This window comes from Opisthocomus hoazin, chromosome 3 (assembly GCF_030867145.1).
Source record: "Opisthocomus hoazin isolate bOpiHoa1 chromosome 3, bOpiHoa1.hap1, whole genome shotgun sequence".
NCBI lineage: Eukaryota > Metazoa > Chordata > Aves > Opisthocomiformes > Opisthocomidae > Opisthocomus > Opisthocomus hoazin.
The window spans coordinates 81284276-81302816 of NC_134416.1; the positions used below are offsets into that span (position 1 = coordinate 81284276).

The 18541-nt window shown below is 42.7% G+C and overlaps 1 protein-coding gene across 2 annotated transcripts; it reads right to left on the minus strand.

Annotated features, from left to right (window-relative positions):
• Window positions 1-702: 702 nt before the first annotated feature.
• Window positions 703-13671, minus strand: UPP1 (uridine phosphorylase 1). 2 transcript variants are annotated; one of them, XM_075415300.1, is made up of 8 exons: window positions 13206-13289; window positions 10532-10596; window positions 7119-7236; window positions 6457-6615; window positions 5315-5429; window positions 4643-4852; window positions 3010-3156; window positions 703-1551 (listed from the first exon to the last, which is right to left on the minus strand). In XM_075415300.1, the coding sequence occupies exons 2-8, from the start codon at window positions 10582-10584 to the stop codon at window positions 1412-1414; spliced, it is 942 nt and encodes a 313-aa protein (XP_075271415.1). In that variant the 5' UTR covers window positions 10585-10596; window positions 13206-13289; the 3' UTR covers window positions 703-1411. The 2 variants fall into 2 exon arrangements, with proteins under 2 accessions (XP_075271415.1, XP_075271414.1); XM_075415299.1 differs by lacking the exon at window positions 13206-13289 and adding an exon at window positions 13551-13671 and having other exon boundaries at window positions 704-1551.
• Window positions 13672-18541: the final 4870 nt, after the last annotated feature.

Below are 18541 nucleotides of genomic sequence, written 5' to 3' on the forward strand. Positions count from 1 at the left end.
AACAAACAGTATTTTTTGTCTTTTCCACTATGCATCCCCACTATGTTCCCCAGTTGAAAATTCATTAAATTTAAGGAGATTAATCCTCATTAGCGGTTTCATATTCACGTGAGTTACCCTTGCCTTTTTTAAAGTTCTCACCACATTGCTTCCAGTTTCTGCCACTTCTTGGTGAATGCACCTACTACTACATCACTCCCTCTTAGATCTAACTCTTATGTTTGTTAACAGACTGCTGCAGACTACAACCCTCAAAAAGAAAATATAATTTAGCTGGATCAGTGACAGCTGTTCTGAGAGTTTATTCAGACTCTTCTACCTGTGACTCCTTTTTTCCCAGTAGAAAAAGAGATAAATGCATTCTTCTTTAGTTGACCACATAATTATATTCTAACCACAGCAGCAAAGCAGCAATGAGTATGATTCTAAAAAGAAACAAACACTAGGCAAATGAGAGTGGAAAAACTGCAGAAACGGTTCTGATGGCCTGTACAGTCCATACAGGTATTCCCCCGTTCTTCAGAAGTACTGGGAACCATGCAACAGTGAGTGTTGTCCTGAAGACATGGAGATGAAAAGTAATTTAAAAAGAAACAAAGTAAAAGGAAAAAAAACAAACTACCATAACGCAGTCCTGTGAACATGCTGTGCGTCTTCGGACTGCCTTTGGTTCCTCTTCAGTAAGCAGAGGCTTTGATTCAGCAAAAGATTTTGAGTTCGTCAATGCAAAATTACTTAATGCATAAATGTTTCCTGGGTATTGATTCAAATGTGTAGTTAAAATGGGATATGAACGACCTTGTTGGATCAATATTTAGGAAATATAGATATTCAGCAGCTCAGTGTCAAGTCCATAATCCTTACAAACTTCAGTCCCACACTTTGCAATTTCAAGAAATTTTAATATATGAAAATAGTATTGTTTATTCATCAAAGTTTGCAAAAAAACTGCAGTCACTTTAAGTTTTCTTTACAAGTGAAACAACAAAGAATTATAATTTATATAATTTTTTATAACAACCACAGAGGCATTAACATTCTTAAATAATTTTAATCTGGTGGTTTGCAAGGACTTGGCAATAAAGTTTGATTTTCTTCCTAGTTTTCCTTTTACAGCAGGGATAAATAAAGTTTTTTCAAATATTATAGCAGGCTTGTCCTTTGCAACAGATCCACTTTCCAGTTCACAGAAAAGTGAGTCTTATATCCAACAATGCATAACTAAGCAAAACTTAACTGAAGTCCATTCAGCACATTCTGTTCCCAAAGCACAGTGACATAAATGATTAACTTCCGCAGACACACGGAATGCTGTAAGCTATTCTGAGACAAAAGACCTGTAATGCACAGAAGTCGTGACCATCACTTCTGCTGTGCAAAAGCCTGCTTCTGTAAGACAAAGATGGGTATTTCATACTTTCCCAAGACTTTTCTTAATGAAATACCCCACTAACTTCTGCGGTCTCTGCTGATACTCCACAAGCACATCGTGTGAGCTACTAATCTGGTCCCCTTCAAGCCGATTCAGAAGAGTGACGCACACCACAGCAGCTAGAAATTAAAAGATGGCATTAGTTAGGAATGACATTCTGGCACTTCTACAGTGCAAAAGCACAAATTATTGAACAAGCAGGTAGAAGATTAGAAATATGAGAGAAAACAACCCCCCAAAAAGGGTGCACAGTTGCAGAAGATGCTAGGGGACTAGCATGCTGTGGATGATATAAAAAAAAGTTACAAATAGTTTAAGACAAGTGATCGCTACATTAAAAAAGCAAGAGCTCTCAGGCATCTGCAGATCCTTATTGCTATATCATGATTCTTACGTTTTTCTGGAAAGGAATTATATTTCGCAATTACCCAGGACTTGACTGGTAGGAATCAATCAGAGATGCTATTCCAGCAGACAGTTACAGCCCCCTATTATCCACCTTATCCCCAACTCAAATCTCTGTGCTGAAATCCCATCCCTCGGGAACCAGCAGATGAGCTGCTTCGACACTTCTGGATGGCGAGCATGGCAAATACATGAGGATCTCACAGACCTTCTCAGGCCTATCTGCTCCCTTTTGGTAATCAGAGCCTGAAAGGTAAAACCCTTCTTTTCACTCAAGCTGAGCTCTACCATCCCTTTTCTGAACCCGTGACAATTTGCAGAGCACAAGCAGTAACACACATTACAGACCTACGAGGTAGAGACAGCAAAAGGTAACAGGCTCAGCGATAGCATGGGTTGGGTTTTTGATCACTCTCACATCAGTAAGAACGGAGGGTGTTTGATATAACGGTTGGTCTTCTTGCTTATTTTTCTTCATTTCACCCTCCTTGAGTTTAAGGAATTTGGAGAAACACCAGTGTTTTAAATTGGCAAATTCCTTGCCAAGGAAAGTGAGAGACTATAGTTAACATGATAAGTGGAAAGGCACTGTACTACATTATTTGTAATAGCTCCCACCCCCCCCCCAATCTTTACCGAAAATTAGTTAGCTTGTGTAAAAAAATTAAAATCTCATTTTATGATAGGAATGGTTTATTCACAATGCTACTAAAAATCTTTTAATCATTTAAGAATTAAATCAGTAAGTCTACACAAAATGCTTCTATTTTCAATTTGATATGAAAGTATAGAAAGTGATTATAGTTTTATGTATATAAGAATCACCTGACTGATTAAATTAACCAGTTACTTCCTATAAACTTCAAAAACTAACTGAAGAAAAAAAAATAACACTATAGCGTAACTAGATACTTTAACGATTCATGTGCTTGCCACGGGCTGGAACAGCAAACAACAGGACTGATCTGTGCAAGAACCATGTGATGAAGTTTGCATAAATTTTGAATAGATATGACACAAATCAAACCATCATAGCAGCAGAACTATAACCTTCTACGTATAGATAAAACAGTTCTGATATGTGAACACCTCATTTGCAGTTTTTACCACAAACCCCTTGCAATGCAGAAAACTTCCTACAGCATCAATAAACTGACTTTAAGTTAGTTTACCTTTGACACCACTGAGACTACACATTGCAGCAAATACGGAAGACTCCATCTCGATGTTTCTGACACCAGAATCATAAGCTTCCTTCAAATACTGCAGCTTCTCTTCTTCATTATATACGCAGATTGCACCATCCAACCTGCCCTGCCCTACAAACGACATTTTGCACAAACTTTCAGTGATGAAGTCACAGAACAAATTCAGTTTCTAAAACACCCAATTACTGCAGTTTCCTCTATACAGTGTCCAGCTTTTACTAGTACTCTTCATTTTCACGTGCAAGACAGATAGGACAAACTGATTCTCAGCTATCGCTAGAGCTTCTATATATTACTTGTAGTTTTTATAAAGTGAATCACTGTAATGTACTTGGTCTTCTCCAGCTTAAATTCTCAAATTCATAAATGGGAAAAGGTAAGTAGTAGTTTTTAGCATGCGGGGCATATGTCAAAATTCAGCAACAAACTTTGAGCTGTATGGAGTGCCACATTTTTCCTATGTTTAATCATTGTCTACAAAAACTGCCAGGCTTGAAAATGCCTTCCTGATGCTACCTTAAAAGGTGGAACATTTTACTACTTACAGACTCTTTAAAGTAAAAGATGAAGAGTCTCTTATGCTGACTAGGCAATACTATTACCATTTATTGAGAAAATTAGTTTATTCAAATTATTCAAGACTAACACCTACAGATAAAACAGCAGCAGGTTATGTACAGTAAAGTTAAATTACAGTGTTTTACTCAGTATTTTTTTTTGCAGATGTACTCCTAATTAATGCCCTTGAGCCTGTTCTCAGTGAGTTGAAAACATTCCTGACACTTCTTTTTAGTGTAGCTTGCACCTGTGATTGCTGTCTGAGGAGATACACAAAATGACAGCTTCTGACCAAGCTTGAGCACTATTATGAAGATCACGCGTTCCCCTCTGCATTGCACCCTTTGTCACCTATCCAGTAACAGCCAGAGAAAGTAGTATCAGGTGCCACCTACACTTGCTCTCGCATGATGTGAAAGATGTTTGTCAATATACTTGGGAGATCAGAAAAGCACCTGAATGTCTATATGTTTGTCCAAAGTAAGCCGTGGAAGTTATCCTCTCCTATGTAGCAGCACTGACACGACTCAGCAAAATATTGTCTTCAGTTGTCTGATCACTGCTTTGCTCAAAAAGTGCATGGGAAACAAGTTTCAACACTTAGAAAAGTTTCACTTTCGATATTCCACCAGTGGGGGAAAAAAAAACCAAACAAACACAACTAAAACTGAAACTGCCACAAATAATTCTTATTCCTCTAATCCTCTAGGATGCCTCAGTAAATCACAGAAATTTAGTGACAAACATACCTAACTGACGAGTATGTGAAAAGTGTATAGCAGACTACATGTACTTCAGAGGAGCTATTAGAGCTGGGGGGAAACAAACCTCCAGAAAATTAAAACTTCAATACAGGGAACTGCTGAGCACAATGCTTGATTTAGATATATGAAAAACAGGTTCATTAAGGTAGACAAGACAGCTCAAAGTAGGGAATGCCCTCTGTTCAGTGAACTGGAACCTTAATCTTAAAATATTCTTCAATATTTATCTGTTGCTGCTTACCAATATACTTCTGTTAGTCTGCTGTCAGCCTTACCTTCATAGAAATCCAAAGTGCACATAGTGTTTCCAATGACTGTATTGAATTGGTTGATTTCTTTACTGCACTGCATCAGTTCCTTAGCTAGCTCTTCATCTAGGTTTGTACTGCGAATTACAGTCTTTCCCAGAATAACCTGCTCAAACTGAGGTTTGAAGGTGGCATCTACAGACTGCCTCGTTATAACCACTGAGCCTGGCTCCAGACCTGCAGGAAAAAAAACAAAAAAAAAAAACAAAAAAAAAAACAAAACACAGATAAAGCTTCACAATGTGGTTAATACTTGACCAAACTGTGCTTCTTTTAAAGATGGCAATTTTGCCCCTGAATTCACAAAGAGATTTTTTTGTGCATGCCTAGCTGCTTCAGTTTATTACTATAAATAATTTTTAAAAGAACTAAAGTTTTACTTTTCCACTGCATATTCTGTCTTATCGCACACTTCCCACACAGGACAGGAAGATCCTTCTCTTTGTCAGATCTTCTAAGTGCATTTTCTCTATCCAGAGAGGCAGATACTGCCTTTTCTTTCAAAATTATGGAAGCAAAATGATTCCTCTCCTGTGCAAAACTGTTCTGATTATCAATCACTTACTTGCAGAGAGATGCTTTACTCTCTTACAAAGATGCTTTGGTTTGAAGAAAAAAAGAAATCAAGAGGGGAAATACCTATTCCACCGGAGGTGCCAATGCGAATAATGGTTATGTTGGAACACTTAGCATGATATAACAGTTTGATCAGCTCGTGCAACATGATTGAAATAGAAGGAATGCCCATACCATGCTGAAACGAAAGCAGAAATTAATATTTGATATTCACATAGACAATGCTGAATATATACAGAAGAAGGAGCTGGACAATATCTCTTTCCTGGTATTTTTTTTCCAAATGTCACTTAACTCACTCCCACAAAATCCCTAACTTAGGGGCCTACTGAAAGGCTACTGCAGGCAAACAGAAAGACTCCCACTGCATTTGGTGGGCTACAGATGAAGTACAGTATTTCTAAAAATCATGAATTATAAAATATTTACATTCTCAAAAGTATAAGCACTGTCTTTTCACAAACGCACTTCATCACAGAACTTTTCTTAAACACAAGAAAAAGCCCACTGTGATTTTTTACCAACCTGAAGTGCTAGTGAACAGTTAAGCTAAAATTTTTCAGAACACAGACACCGGTTTATTCATGAAGTTCAGCAAACATAAGTCCACCTCAACTTGCGTGACAATGCAATAATTACAACTCAAATGAAAGGGTGTAGCATGATACTACAGTTATGCCATTGCAACTGCAGTATGTAATTGTATCTACAAATCAAAGGCATGAGGTTTTACAATGCACACATGAGTTGGCTGCACAAGTCCCATGGAACGCTACTCTTAAGCTATGGTAGCACATTTCACAATGCCATCGTAGACACTTAGCTATGGATGCGACACAGCCATTTTTTCCAATACCCCACATGCACTGAGTCACCTTTTTTCACACACTGTTCAGGATACAGAACAGAAACGAGGCAACAGCAAGTCTGCTCAAAGATTTGTAAGGCCATTCTTGCAATGCATCTCAGTGGTACACTGAGGAAAATTGAGGCAAGAAAGGAATGAAGGTCTCAGAGATTTGCCGTTTGAAAAGAACGGGCTAAAAAGGAATTCATAATTAGTTGACTGCACTGTTTTGAGCATGGCTGATGCAATCTTGAAAACCTGACTCTACTAAGCACTCAAAAGAAATGCGCATTCAAATTTTCTACTTTGAACAGCATCACTGAACTGTGTCCCGTATCTGATTAAGTGGGGTACTTACACTGACTGACAAAACAGGTCCCACTTTGTACATTGCGTAACGATCAGTTCCTGCACAGATGTTAGGGTAGTCGTAACCAGGGCTCCCAAGCCCCAGCTCTTCAGCTATGTAGGCGATAAAAGCTTTCATCCGTGAAGGACTTCCTCCAACACACACAAACTGGCGTGGACAGTATTGAACAAAACAAAATCAATTGCACGATTTGGTATATCAAAGAACATGCAAAGATCAACACAAGATGCAAATACCTTCCATTAACACAAAGCTGTTCCCAGATGTGGTTCTTCTCATAATCATTCTAAAAGGCCATGAAGAACAACTATGCAAAAAAAACCAACACCTTTGCATGTAGCACTCAAGTTCCTTCATCCCGTTTACACTAGTAGAAGACAAATATTGACCTGAAGGCCCCCAGAAGAGAGTTCTACCTGAACAGAGACTGCAGCATTTGTCTTTCTACTGGATGGAAAGAGAAAGACACAAACATTTATCCCTGATTTTGCCTGATATTGAAAGTGACAAGAACACACAAAATCTTATCCCCTTTCCATTCATCCCTCAACTGACAGTATGCTAACATATTTAGTCTTCTTTTGAAGACGGCTACACATCCACCTTCTGCAGAAAAGCTTAGGCTTGCTGAACAAAATGAAGCTTCTTACCTTTACATCTCCAAACAATGCTGGGAAATCATGGGTACCAGTCCCAAGAGCAAAATGGTACAGGATGTCTTCTTTCATTTTCTCCAGGTGAGGGTTGCAGAGATGGATAAAATTCTCTCTGTCAGGACAGCAGCATTGTGAAACACATAGAAACATAGCATCGTTTATGCTGGAAGGGACCTTCAAAGGTCATCTATTCCAAGCCCTTTGCAATGAGCAGGGGCATCCACCACTAGATCAGGTTGCTCAGAGCCCCATCCAACCCGACCTTGAATGGTTCCAGGGATGGGGCATCCACCACTGCTTTGGGCAACCTGTTCCACCCCCAATGTAAAAAATTTCTTCCTTATATCTAGTTTAAATCTGTCCCCTTTTAGTTTAAAACAATTACCCCTTGTCCTATCGCAACAGGCCTCGCTAAAAAGTTTGTCCCCATCTTTCTCATAAGCCCCCTTAAAGTACTGGAAGGCCGCAGTAAGGTCTCCCTGGACCCTTCTCTTCTCCAGGCTGAACAACCCTAACTCTCTCAGCCTGCCCTCACAGGAGAGGTGCATAGAGCATATACAAAAGCCTACATAGAACGGATGTGAATTTTGCAAAGTCAAGCAGTAAATGCTGGGAAATGCCACACCTAAGCATAGCTGCACTATCTTATTTTGGGCCCTCATGTATTACATTAAGGAAATCCTGAATTTCCTGATCATCTTACATCTCGTAATAAGTCACATGTGATATTCAACATTCCATTCATTGTACAGGATGAAATTGCTGAAGAAAAGCCCAGATGGTAGCATGCATTTGCAACAGTGCAACCTATATCCTAAACAGTATTAAAGCTATGAACCAGGGTGGGTCTTTACAGTGAGCATAACAATGGGAGCAGAACCAGGAAATGTTCACCAGACCACCTTACTACACAGACAATCTACAGTGAAGCTCAAAAGCAAAATTGGCCTCTGTGTTTTGACTGACCCTCTTAGTCACTTGAGAGGGGTGGGAACATTTGGGCTTTGCAGACAGGCCCAAAGGGAGTTTCTGGCAATCTGGCTCATTGTGCCTCTGTGTCATCCAGCCAGAAGGAAGAAACTCTGTAGCATGAGACTGATAATAACAGTACAGACGATCTGAAGTAGGAGAGGAAAGAAGCAAATGGAAATCTAAAGCAAAGAATAAAACAAAGGAGAGAAAAAAAAATGCAAGAAAAAGGGAACGAGAAGAAAAGGTAAAAAGAATTCACTTCCTCTTAAGTTGCTTCCTGTAAGGAAGTGATACAGCTTAAAAAAAAAAAAAAAAAAAAGAAAATCTTTCTTAAGAACCAGGAAACTACAAGGCAAGGAGAGAAACTGAACTACTTAGCATGTGGGATCGTCTTAATGGAAAATGTCGTAGTGGACTTACTAAGCAAGCTGAATGACTCAAAATGTCTGCCTTCTGTGCTTGATATTTTACGTTCAATTGAAACAGGTAGGAAAGACTAGTCAATAATCACAAGCTTAAGCTAAATACTGGCCAATACTTCAAAGCAGTGTCTGAGAGGTTAAATCAAGCAATGAGTATCTCCCAGACACAAGAAGATGACTTAATAGCTTCATGAAGGCTCACTGCACTCACAGCACAGCTCAGCAAATTCAAACTGCTTCGTCAGAGGAGGCAAACAAAAGAGTCTGCCTGGAGTTTATGCAAAAAATTGTTTGCAGGAACAACTCTGAAGCCTAAACATAGGCGTTGAGTGCTATTTCAGATATTTTAGGTTATCTTGTCTGTTTTCTAATGCCTCTCCGGAAGGGCAGTGCTTTTCTGTAGGTCCTACATCTTATCTGCCAATACTGTGCAGCATGTATTGGTTACCTTATGAAGCCTAAAGTGGCCTAGATGCCCATACTGAGGTCACTGAACTGTTCCTCAGGAAGCAAAGAAAATAGTTACAGCGCCAATATTATATCAATTGCTTTTGTTCTTGAAATTCTCTCCCTAATGTCACTAACTATTCCTGAGCAGCTGCGCAGCCAAAGAGGTACCATCCCAATCCACCCTGTTTGTCCCTGCCCACCACAGACTGCCACCTTCAGCAACTGAAAAAGCAGCCTGACAACGCGGGTGGTTTGTTCGCTCCTCCAGTGGCAGTTCCTTTCCATCTCCCATGTGCCCCTTTTGCCTCTCTTCATACAAATGCCGCCTGATGCAGAACCAAAGGCCTTGGTTGCCTTTCTTCTTCCCTCTGAGAGACCTGTTTGACTCCAGGGGAAATAAAGAGCAGGTTTATGGCTCTTCAGAAAGGCACAGGAGTCCAGGAGTTTTCCAGCTCACGTCAGCAGAATTCCCAGGCTGCCTCCTGTGAATTATTCCTGTTCAGTTTTGTGGGACTCTCTACCCATATTTAATGGGTCACGCAGATCAAACAGCTGGCTGTGCTGATGTTTACTGGAATTGCTTTTATATACAAGTAGGCTCTGACTTGAAAACACTTTACAATTTGTTCTCAGGTAAGCAAAAACTATTTCCTTCTTTATGAGAATGACAGCGATAAAAGCTTCTCTCCAGGAAATAAACTGCAAAAAGGCAAGGCCCCTATTAAAAGTACAGCGAAATTCATGCGGTATGTGGCAACACCACTGCCCTCACGCCTGGCCTAAATACAGTTTCCTTCTTCAGCAGTCTCTGTATTTCACCTTTTTCCATCTCACACACTGCCAGCAACACTCTTCAGCCCACTGCAGCTAGGGGCTGTTACCAGCTTGTACTCGTTCTCTGCCCACCCAGATCTAATTGCAGACTTGGACCCTGAGGTAAAATGGGCAATAAAAGTGAGCACATTACTATGTGTACATAGCACGAACGCCATGGATTTACAGTAGAGGCAAAGTTTGCCTGATAAAAATCTGTGGCTTGTAACTCTAAGGAGCAGATAATTTATTCCCCTCACACTGTTGTAAAGCACCTGCAACTTCTGGGGGTTTAAACAAAGCATGAACATCTAATTATCTATCTAATATCTATCATTAATATCTAACAACTAACCATGCATGTATGGTTTTACTAAATTAAGCTTGAAGTAAGGATTACAGAAACAGACTGAAACATTTGTTCAAACTCTCGAAGCAGGTAGGTCTGACCACACACAGCAACCAAAGTCAACACTTCAACAGCTCACAGGATTAAAAATAAATAAAAGCATCACCTATGCTTGGAGAAATTCACTGTCGTGACAAATGAAAATGGCTAGTCAGCAAAGCTCTCTGCGTAGATGTGGTTAAAGCAGATAAAGACTCCATTTGTCAAAACCCCTTCTACTAGATATTTGATGTTACAATCAATATTTGTACCATAAACTTTATCTTTAAATACACACGTAATAAGTTCGGGGAGGAAGGTAAGTGTAAACTTCAACAAGATAATTAATTTCTGAATCTTACTTTGAAGACTGTTCATCATCAGTTTTCTTCTCATTTGAGACACCAGGAGCCATGTTTGACTATACCTACAATTAAATTTTAAAAGTTAGACATAAGTGCATCAGAATAGTCCCATCTGTAAAGCTAGCATCATTAACAGTGATAGAAACTTTCTATTTAGATAACACTGTCATGGATATTAAACTCTCAGAACAAGCCAGCCGCATTACAGCTTTTATAACTGTAGCAAAACAAGAATCTCCAACATTTTATGGATGAACATCACCACTTTCAAACCACTGAAGCTCAGACTAACTCCTTGCTAACACAACCCCCATCTGTTCCATGGTACATGGAACTCCTGGCTCAGGGGCCAGAGAGGGGTAAGGCTCAAAGCTAACTGACTAATCCTCTTTCTTCCATACCTGCTGCAGCAACAGTGACTGCTGTGCAGCTTCAGCCCCCTTTAGCTTCTGGCTCCAGGTCTCCAAAGCTCACTTCTAACTGTCATATGCCTGAAACCTGAGTCCAGGAAGCATCTTACTCATAATATCCTCTTCATTAAACTCCTCCCACTGACCTTAAGAGCATTTCTATCTGCCCCAGCCTATGGGCGACGAAGACTAAACCAAACACGACTCCAAAAAGTCACAGCACTCTAGTTTATCATCCCTCTTGAATATCTGTCTTCCTAATCCATTACCCTAACCTATACCAAAAAAAATTTCTGCTTTCTGCATTCTCCTTCACATTTAAATAGGGAAACCTACCACTGAGGCTTTGGTGCTGTGTCTTGGTTTTGGTTAAGCCAGAAACAATTCTCTTTTAGTGAATTTTTCTTACAGCTAAGTTCTTCTAAGTAACTGCATTTTTCTGAAGCTGGCTGCGTATTTTACAGACAGTGTCCACTCCAAAGCTGGTAACACCTAATGTTTATAGATACACTGAGCTAACGGTAGGAAGGGAATGCAGAAAAAGGCCCCCGTTCATAATTATTACTATAGCAGCCAAGGCCACCGATAGATCTCTTAGGTCCCACAAGTGAGGAGTCACAAAGGGTTGCACTTGCAGGGAGGGGCGGACAGGACAGGTGACCCAATATTGACCAGCGAGGTATTCCATGCCATGCACGTCATACTCAGTTTAAAGCTGGGGGATCACAAGGGTCTCGCTCTCTTCGTCCATGGCCGGCTGCCGAAGAGGACCCTGCTCGTTGTCCTGCCTGCCATCCTGATCCAGATCCTGATCCGTGCATTCCTGAGTCCAGTTCCTGCCCACTGCCAAGGCCAGTCCGGGACTGCCTGGTGCCAGCACCCCGGCACCCAACTCCGGGAAACTCCGTATCGGTTTTGTATATTTTGCATTATTTCTCTTACTGTTCATACTATTAGTATTATTAGTAAAACTTTTCATATTCATTTTGTAAGTGTCTCTCCCTTTTCCTCCTTTTCCCTTCCTCTGGTAGGAGGGTGGGGGTTGCAGAGAGCATCTGTCACTCTGTTTATTGACGCCCTGCTTTAACCAGTGACATGCTGATACAATGGCAGAATTATAAAATGATTCATTTGCTATTATTTTCAGAAGTGACTAAGGCTACATGCCGAAGTTGGTACTTTCTGGGAATGTCCTTACAGGAAGTATTGAATCACAAAGTTTTGCTCTACCCTCCCTTACAAAGGGCCTGACAGCACACAGATTATTATAACAGAGGCAGGACTGTAACCCTTAAAAACTCCAGGATTACACTACAGGAAATAGAAAGAAATCAATCTTGCAATAGCATTACAGAACGCATGAATTTTGAAAGAACTGAAGAACCAAATGAAATAAACCTGAAGTCTGCCTGTTAAAAGTCACTGAATAATGGAAATGTATTAAAATTTGTAAAGATGATCAGTTTTTTCATTTAAAATATTAAAATACTAAATAGACCTAAACTTCACATGTAGTAGATGTACTAAACGTTTACTAGAATCTACGCTCAAGGAGGTAAAGTACAGAAGTCACATTTAGAATCAATTATACATCCTTATGGTCAGAGGATTAGAGTCAACTACTCCAGCGTGCCGCTACTACACCATGTACTTTCTGGGGAAAACGCGTTATTTTTTTCCAAGAAAACTACAGTGCCGTGAGTCCTAATAACACGGAGTCAGGAGATCAGAAAAAGGAACAGCAAAGTGATTTTTATGTACCTAAGACAATAAACGGCTGCAAATAAACCAAGGATATTCATCCAGCTGCTGTTCGCGGTATTAGGCAACCATGTGATTTTTAACAGTGTTCTTTGTTCTGCAACCCCCTAACTAACGACGTGCTTCAAAAAACTGAGAACAAAGTTCTGGCAGTCCAAAGGTCCAGAGCACCCCCTCCAGCAGTGCCCAACAGGAGATGCCTTGGCAGGGACAGAAACCAGGAGCCAGCAGCGAGCAGCTTGCCCGTGGCAGACCCCGCCGGCAACCAGGCGCTGGCTGATGAACACAAAGCCACAAAACTCTCACGCTGTCTAAACAAATGGAATTTTTTTATTGCTGCATCAAGCTTTAGTGGTCTTCCTCAGCCAAAGATAAAACCGATGGACAAGGGTAATGTGCTCCCAGCAGCACTCAGCTCAAGCAAGGCCACGGCCCACTTCAACCTGCGTGCGAATCCTCTGAGCGATGGTTTAAACCCGCGCAGAACCCGCTACCGTTACCTTCTACTTATGCATCCCCTGCTCCCTCCTTTTTCTCAAAGGAAAACCTCAGTCAGCAGCATCCGCGAAGTACAGCTCCGGTCTGGCGTTGATCCGTCACCAGAAAAACCGAAGTCACCGCAAAACCGATGTCCACAGGGTGGCCCCCCCCTCGGGCCCCGGCAGGCAGCCCCCGCGGCTGACCGACGCTGCCCGCCACCGCCAGCCGCCCGCCCCGGCCCCGCTTCCCTCCCCGGGCCGAGCCCACGTCTCCCCGCTGCGGGCACCTCAACGAGGACGGCGGGCTGCAGGGCCCCCCTCCCGCCTGGGCCTCCCGTGCGGCGGCCGGCGGGGCTCGACGCTCACCTGGGGCGGCGGGACCCGCCGCTGGGAACCGAGGAGCGCCTCCCGCTGTCACCCGGTCGGGCTCCGGGCCGCCCCGGCCGAGCCACCTCCCAGCAGCGGCGGGCGGGCACCGCCCCGCCCCGGGCCGGGGCCGCCGCACCGGACGCCGTTAACTCCCTGCGCGCCGGCGGCGCGGCCGGGCGGGGAGCGGAGGAGAGGGGCGCGGCCGGGGCCGGGGGGTGCGAGGCGGGGGCTGTGGGCGGCGCTGAGGGGATGCGGTGCGGGGATCGCGTGCCCCGCCGCGAGGCCACGGCCGTTCCGGGCAATCTCGGAATGTATGTAAAAACACACGAGCACGTGTGGGAGCCCCGAGGCTGCGGGGGGGGTGGGCGGGGCATGTTGTACGGGCGTCCCGTGTCGGTCGTTGTAACTTGGCATCGGTACGGACTGTCTGTCAGTGGCTTCTCCCGCGGGCGCTTGGGGACGGCGAGACAGGGTGGGGAGGAAGGAGCGGCGGTGACTGCAGCTGTTCACAGCATAGATGAGGCTGCTTCACTGGAAGGGACCTCCAGCGATCATCCAGTCCCGCTGCCTGACCAGTTCAGGGCTGACCAGAAGTTAAAGCCTGTTGCTAAGGGCATTGTCCAAACGCCTCTCAAACACTGACAGGCTTGGGGTGTCAGGCACCTCTCTAGCAAGCCTGTTCCTGGTTTTGACCACCCTCTTGGTAAAGAAAAGCTTCCTAATGTCCAGCCTAAACCTCCTTTGGCGCAGCTTTGAACTACTCCCACGCTATATCCCATCACTGGATCCCAGGGAGAAGAGCTCGGCACCTTGCTCTCCACTTCACCTCCTCAGGAAGCTGCAGAGAGCAATGAGATTGCCCCTCAGCCTCCTTTTCTCCAAACTAGGCAAGCTCCTTCTCATAGCACATTCCTTCCAGCCCTTCGACCAGCTTTGTTGCCCTCCTCTGGACTCATTCAAGAACCTTCACGTTCTTCTTAAGTGGTGAGCCCAGCACTGCACACCGCACTGAAGTTCAGGCCGCACCAGCTCTGAGTTCAGTGGGACAATCGCCTCTCTTGACCGGCTGGTTGTAATGGGTTTGATGCACCCCAGGGTACGGTTTGCCCTCTCTGCTGTCAGGGCACGTTGCCGACCCACATTGGGCCTCCTGCCCACCAGGACCCCCAGACCGCTTTCTGCAGGGCTGCTTTCCAGACTCTTCTCTCTCAATTTATACTTGTGTGCAGCATTGCTCCATCCTAGGTGCAGAATCTGGCATTTTGGATTTGTTCAATTTCATCCCACTAATCATAGCCCAATGTTCCAATCTATCTAGAACCCTCTTGCAAGGCCTCTGGTCCCTCAAGAGAGTCAACAACAGCTCGCAGTTTGGTATCATCAGCAAACTTGCTGATGGTGCATTCAACTCTTGCATCCAGATCGTTGATAAATACCTTGAACAGAACTGGCCTTAGAATTGAACCCTGAGGAACACTACTGGTCACCAGAGGACAGCCATATGTAGCCCTGTTCACCCTTTGAGCTCTGCACTTCAGCTAGTTCTTCACCCAGCACACTGTGAACCCACCCATCCCACAGCTGGACAACTTGTCCAGAAGGATGCTGTGAGGGACAGTATTAACAGCCTTACTAAAATCCAGAAAGTCTACAGCCACCACCTTCCCTGCATCAACTAGGCAGGTGACCTTAACGTAGAAGGATACCGAATTGGTTAAACAGGACTTTCCCTTTGTGAACCCGTGTTGACTGTGCCTTATGATTGCATTGCTCTTTAAATGCCTTTCAGTAGTACCCAGTATGATCATCTCCATAATTTTTCCAGGAACTGGGGTTAGACTTACAGGTCTGTGGTTTCCTGGGTCTTCCCTCTTGCCCTCCTTGTAAACTGAAATAATGCTGGCTAGCTTCCAGTCAGCAGGAATCTCCCCAGACTCCCAAGACCTTTGGTAGGTGATTGAGAGGGGCCCTGCCATAACATCCTCTAGCTCCTTCATTACTCTGGGATGAATCCCACCAGGCCACACGGACTTGTGAACATTCAGCTGATACAGCTGGTCCCTTACAATTTCAGTGTCCGCAAACGGAAAGTCACTGTTCCCACACTCATGGTCCTATAACTCAGGGCACTGGGCAGCCCAAGGTCTATCTGTATTATTAAAGACCGAGGCAAAAAAAAACATTGAATGCCTCCGCTTTTTTTTCATCCCTATGAGTTAGATGACCATCTGCAACAGGTATTGGTTCGATGTTTTCTTTAGACCTCCTCTTGCTATTAACATACTTAAAAACCTGTTGTCTGATACAACACCAGCCCGTTTCAACTCTAACTGAGCTTTGGCCTTTTGTGTCTTCTCCCTGCGTGTACGAACCACAGCTCTGTAACCTTCCTGCAAAGCCTAACCTCACTTCCAGAGATCATACAGGTTTTTTTTCCTCTTGAGCTCCATGATGAGTTCCCTGTTCAGCCAAGCTGGTCTTCAGCCCCACTGGCTTAACTTACGACACAGTGGAATTACCTGCTCCTGTGCTGCTAAAAGGTGGTTCTTAAAAACTGACCAACACTAGTGGACCCTTAAGCCCTCAAAAGCAGATTCTCAGGATACTCTGCTAAATAGCTCCCTGAGTAGCCTAAGGTTTGCTCTCCTGAAGTCCAGGGTAGCAACTCTGCTGTCCTTTTTTCTCATTACACTGAAAATTTTAAACTCAACCATTTCACAATCACTGTGGCCAAGGCAGCCACCTACCATCACATCTCCCACAAGCCCTTCTCTATTCACAAATAAGAAGTCTAGGAGGTCATCTTTCCTAGTAGGCTCACCAAGTACCCGTGACAAGAATTTATATCCTACAAACTTCAAGAATTTCTAAGACCTGCTCATTACAGCAGTATGATATTCCCAGCTGACGTCTGGGAAGTTGAAATCTCCCATAAGGACAAGGGCTACCTATCCAGAAATTTCTCCAAATTGCCTGTAAGATAACTTCTCAGTGCTAACATCCTGGCTGGGCGATTGGTAGTAGACACCCACTATGACATCTCCTTTTTTTTCCATTCCCCTAATCCTCACCCAGAGGCTCTCAACCACATCACCACTAACTGTGAGGGCTGTACAATCAAACCTCTCCCTTATGTACAGTGTGACATGTGCACCTCACCTGCCCTGCCCACCCCTCCTGAAGAGCCTGTGGCCCTCCGTCCCAGCACCCCAGTCATGGGACTCATTCCACGGAGTCTCACTAACACCAATGATACCAAAGCTCTGGGAGCTGACCAATGCTTTCGGTTCATCCTGTTTGTTTCTTATACTGCGCCCACTGCTGTACAAGCATTTCGGATATGCTCCTAAGCCCTCCGTGCTCCTGAGAGTAGCGTCCATGTTCCCACTAGCACTGGCACCCTCAGGCGATGCCATGTCAACGCTTGGCTTACCTTCAGCAATCCCGTTGGTATCCCCTTCCTCCACTGATTCTAGTTTGGTTACCTTACCGTTAAGCAACTTAACTCCAGAGAGTTTCATCATCATCTCATATTTCCCCTTTCTTTTATGTTTTTGCCAGTAGAGCATGTAACTGCAAGAAGTATCTGCAAAAGAAGTTTTTCCTGCGCTAATACAAGTCAGAAGGTCAAAGTGGGATTAAAAGTAGTACTGTTGCTGATAGTTACACCCTTAAAGTGTGCTGCAAAGGCTGTCACACACAGAACTTATTTTGCTGTTGCAGTTTACTGTTGGTGGGCACAACAAACCCAGCCTTCTATTACACCTTTTTACAGACACTGAAAATAAAAATTATAACCTTATCCAAAGACGCTATCAAATAAAGATAGCTGAATTCCCACATAAGGCATGTTTATATGACTGGATAATTCTGAAAAATTCATAAAACAGTACTTATTTTTTGGAGGTCATCATGCATCTACTGATGATTACTGCATTAGGTGTACTTTATAGTTGAAGTCCTTAGGGTGTCAACAATTTTCCTGCTATGCATACACAGTTTCTTCACACAAGCTTATTCTTCAGTGAGTCTCTATAATGACAGGTGACAGTTTTTCTGCTGGTCAGGTTTTAATACTATGAGCTCCAGCTTTGGCATCCCCTTAGTACTCTAGCCTAGAAAAGTAGATTTCACCAAAAGCTCTGCTTTCACAGCAAAATTAATGGTTTCAATGTATCGGAACATCATCCGCAATACAAACTGTAAATGAAAACAGATATAAGGTAGTAATTATTTTTTTCCCCTTTAAGGTACACTCAGTGTAAGCCTTTTTATGTTTGGAAAATTTTGCTGACTAACCAATAACTGTACGTTTAGGTAATTTCATATGTTATAGTGTTTTATTCTTGTGAATACAACTTAATTGAATTGTTGGTTAGAATGTACAGCAAAGGTGGACTCAGATGTTGGGTCTAGCAACATGAACAGCAAAACTTCAACAAAATTTCACTGAAAATTCTGAGGGTTCAGATTAGCAATAGGATTACCTATTTCCAATCAGTTTTCATATCAGATTTCTAAAGAAAATCACAGTTAAGCCAAATCCTCTAAACATTCTAACGTCTAATACATTTCAAAATCTTCAGCTCTTGGATTCAAAGGTGTGCAATGCAGAGTGCGCTCTGAAAAGGAAACTAAAAATTACTGGTTTACTTATTAAAAACTTCAGTTTTCATAGTGTCAGCAAAAAGTATCTTATTGAAATTGCATCCACTTTCTAGTGGTTTTTATAATAAATATTTAATTATTCATAAGATTTCAGGGATATGTCCTGATTCAAGTAGATAGAAGAGTAAATGTCAAAATATCAGTATATCTAACTTTTTCAAAATATTAAAATAATTTATATACATTAGTATTTCAAAGTACAAACTGTTTTGCTGGTGTGAATAAACAGAGATCTAGCATATAACGTTTTTGTTGCAGTCAAAACTTCAGGATAAAAAAAATTTTTATTTAACTGCTGAAAGTGCAGACAGCATATATAG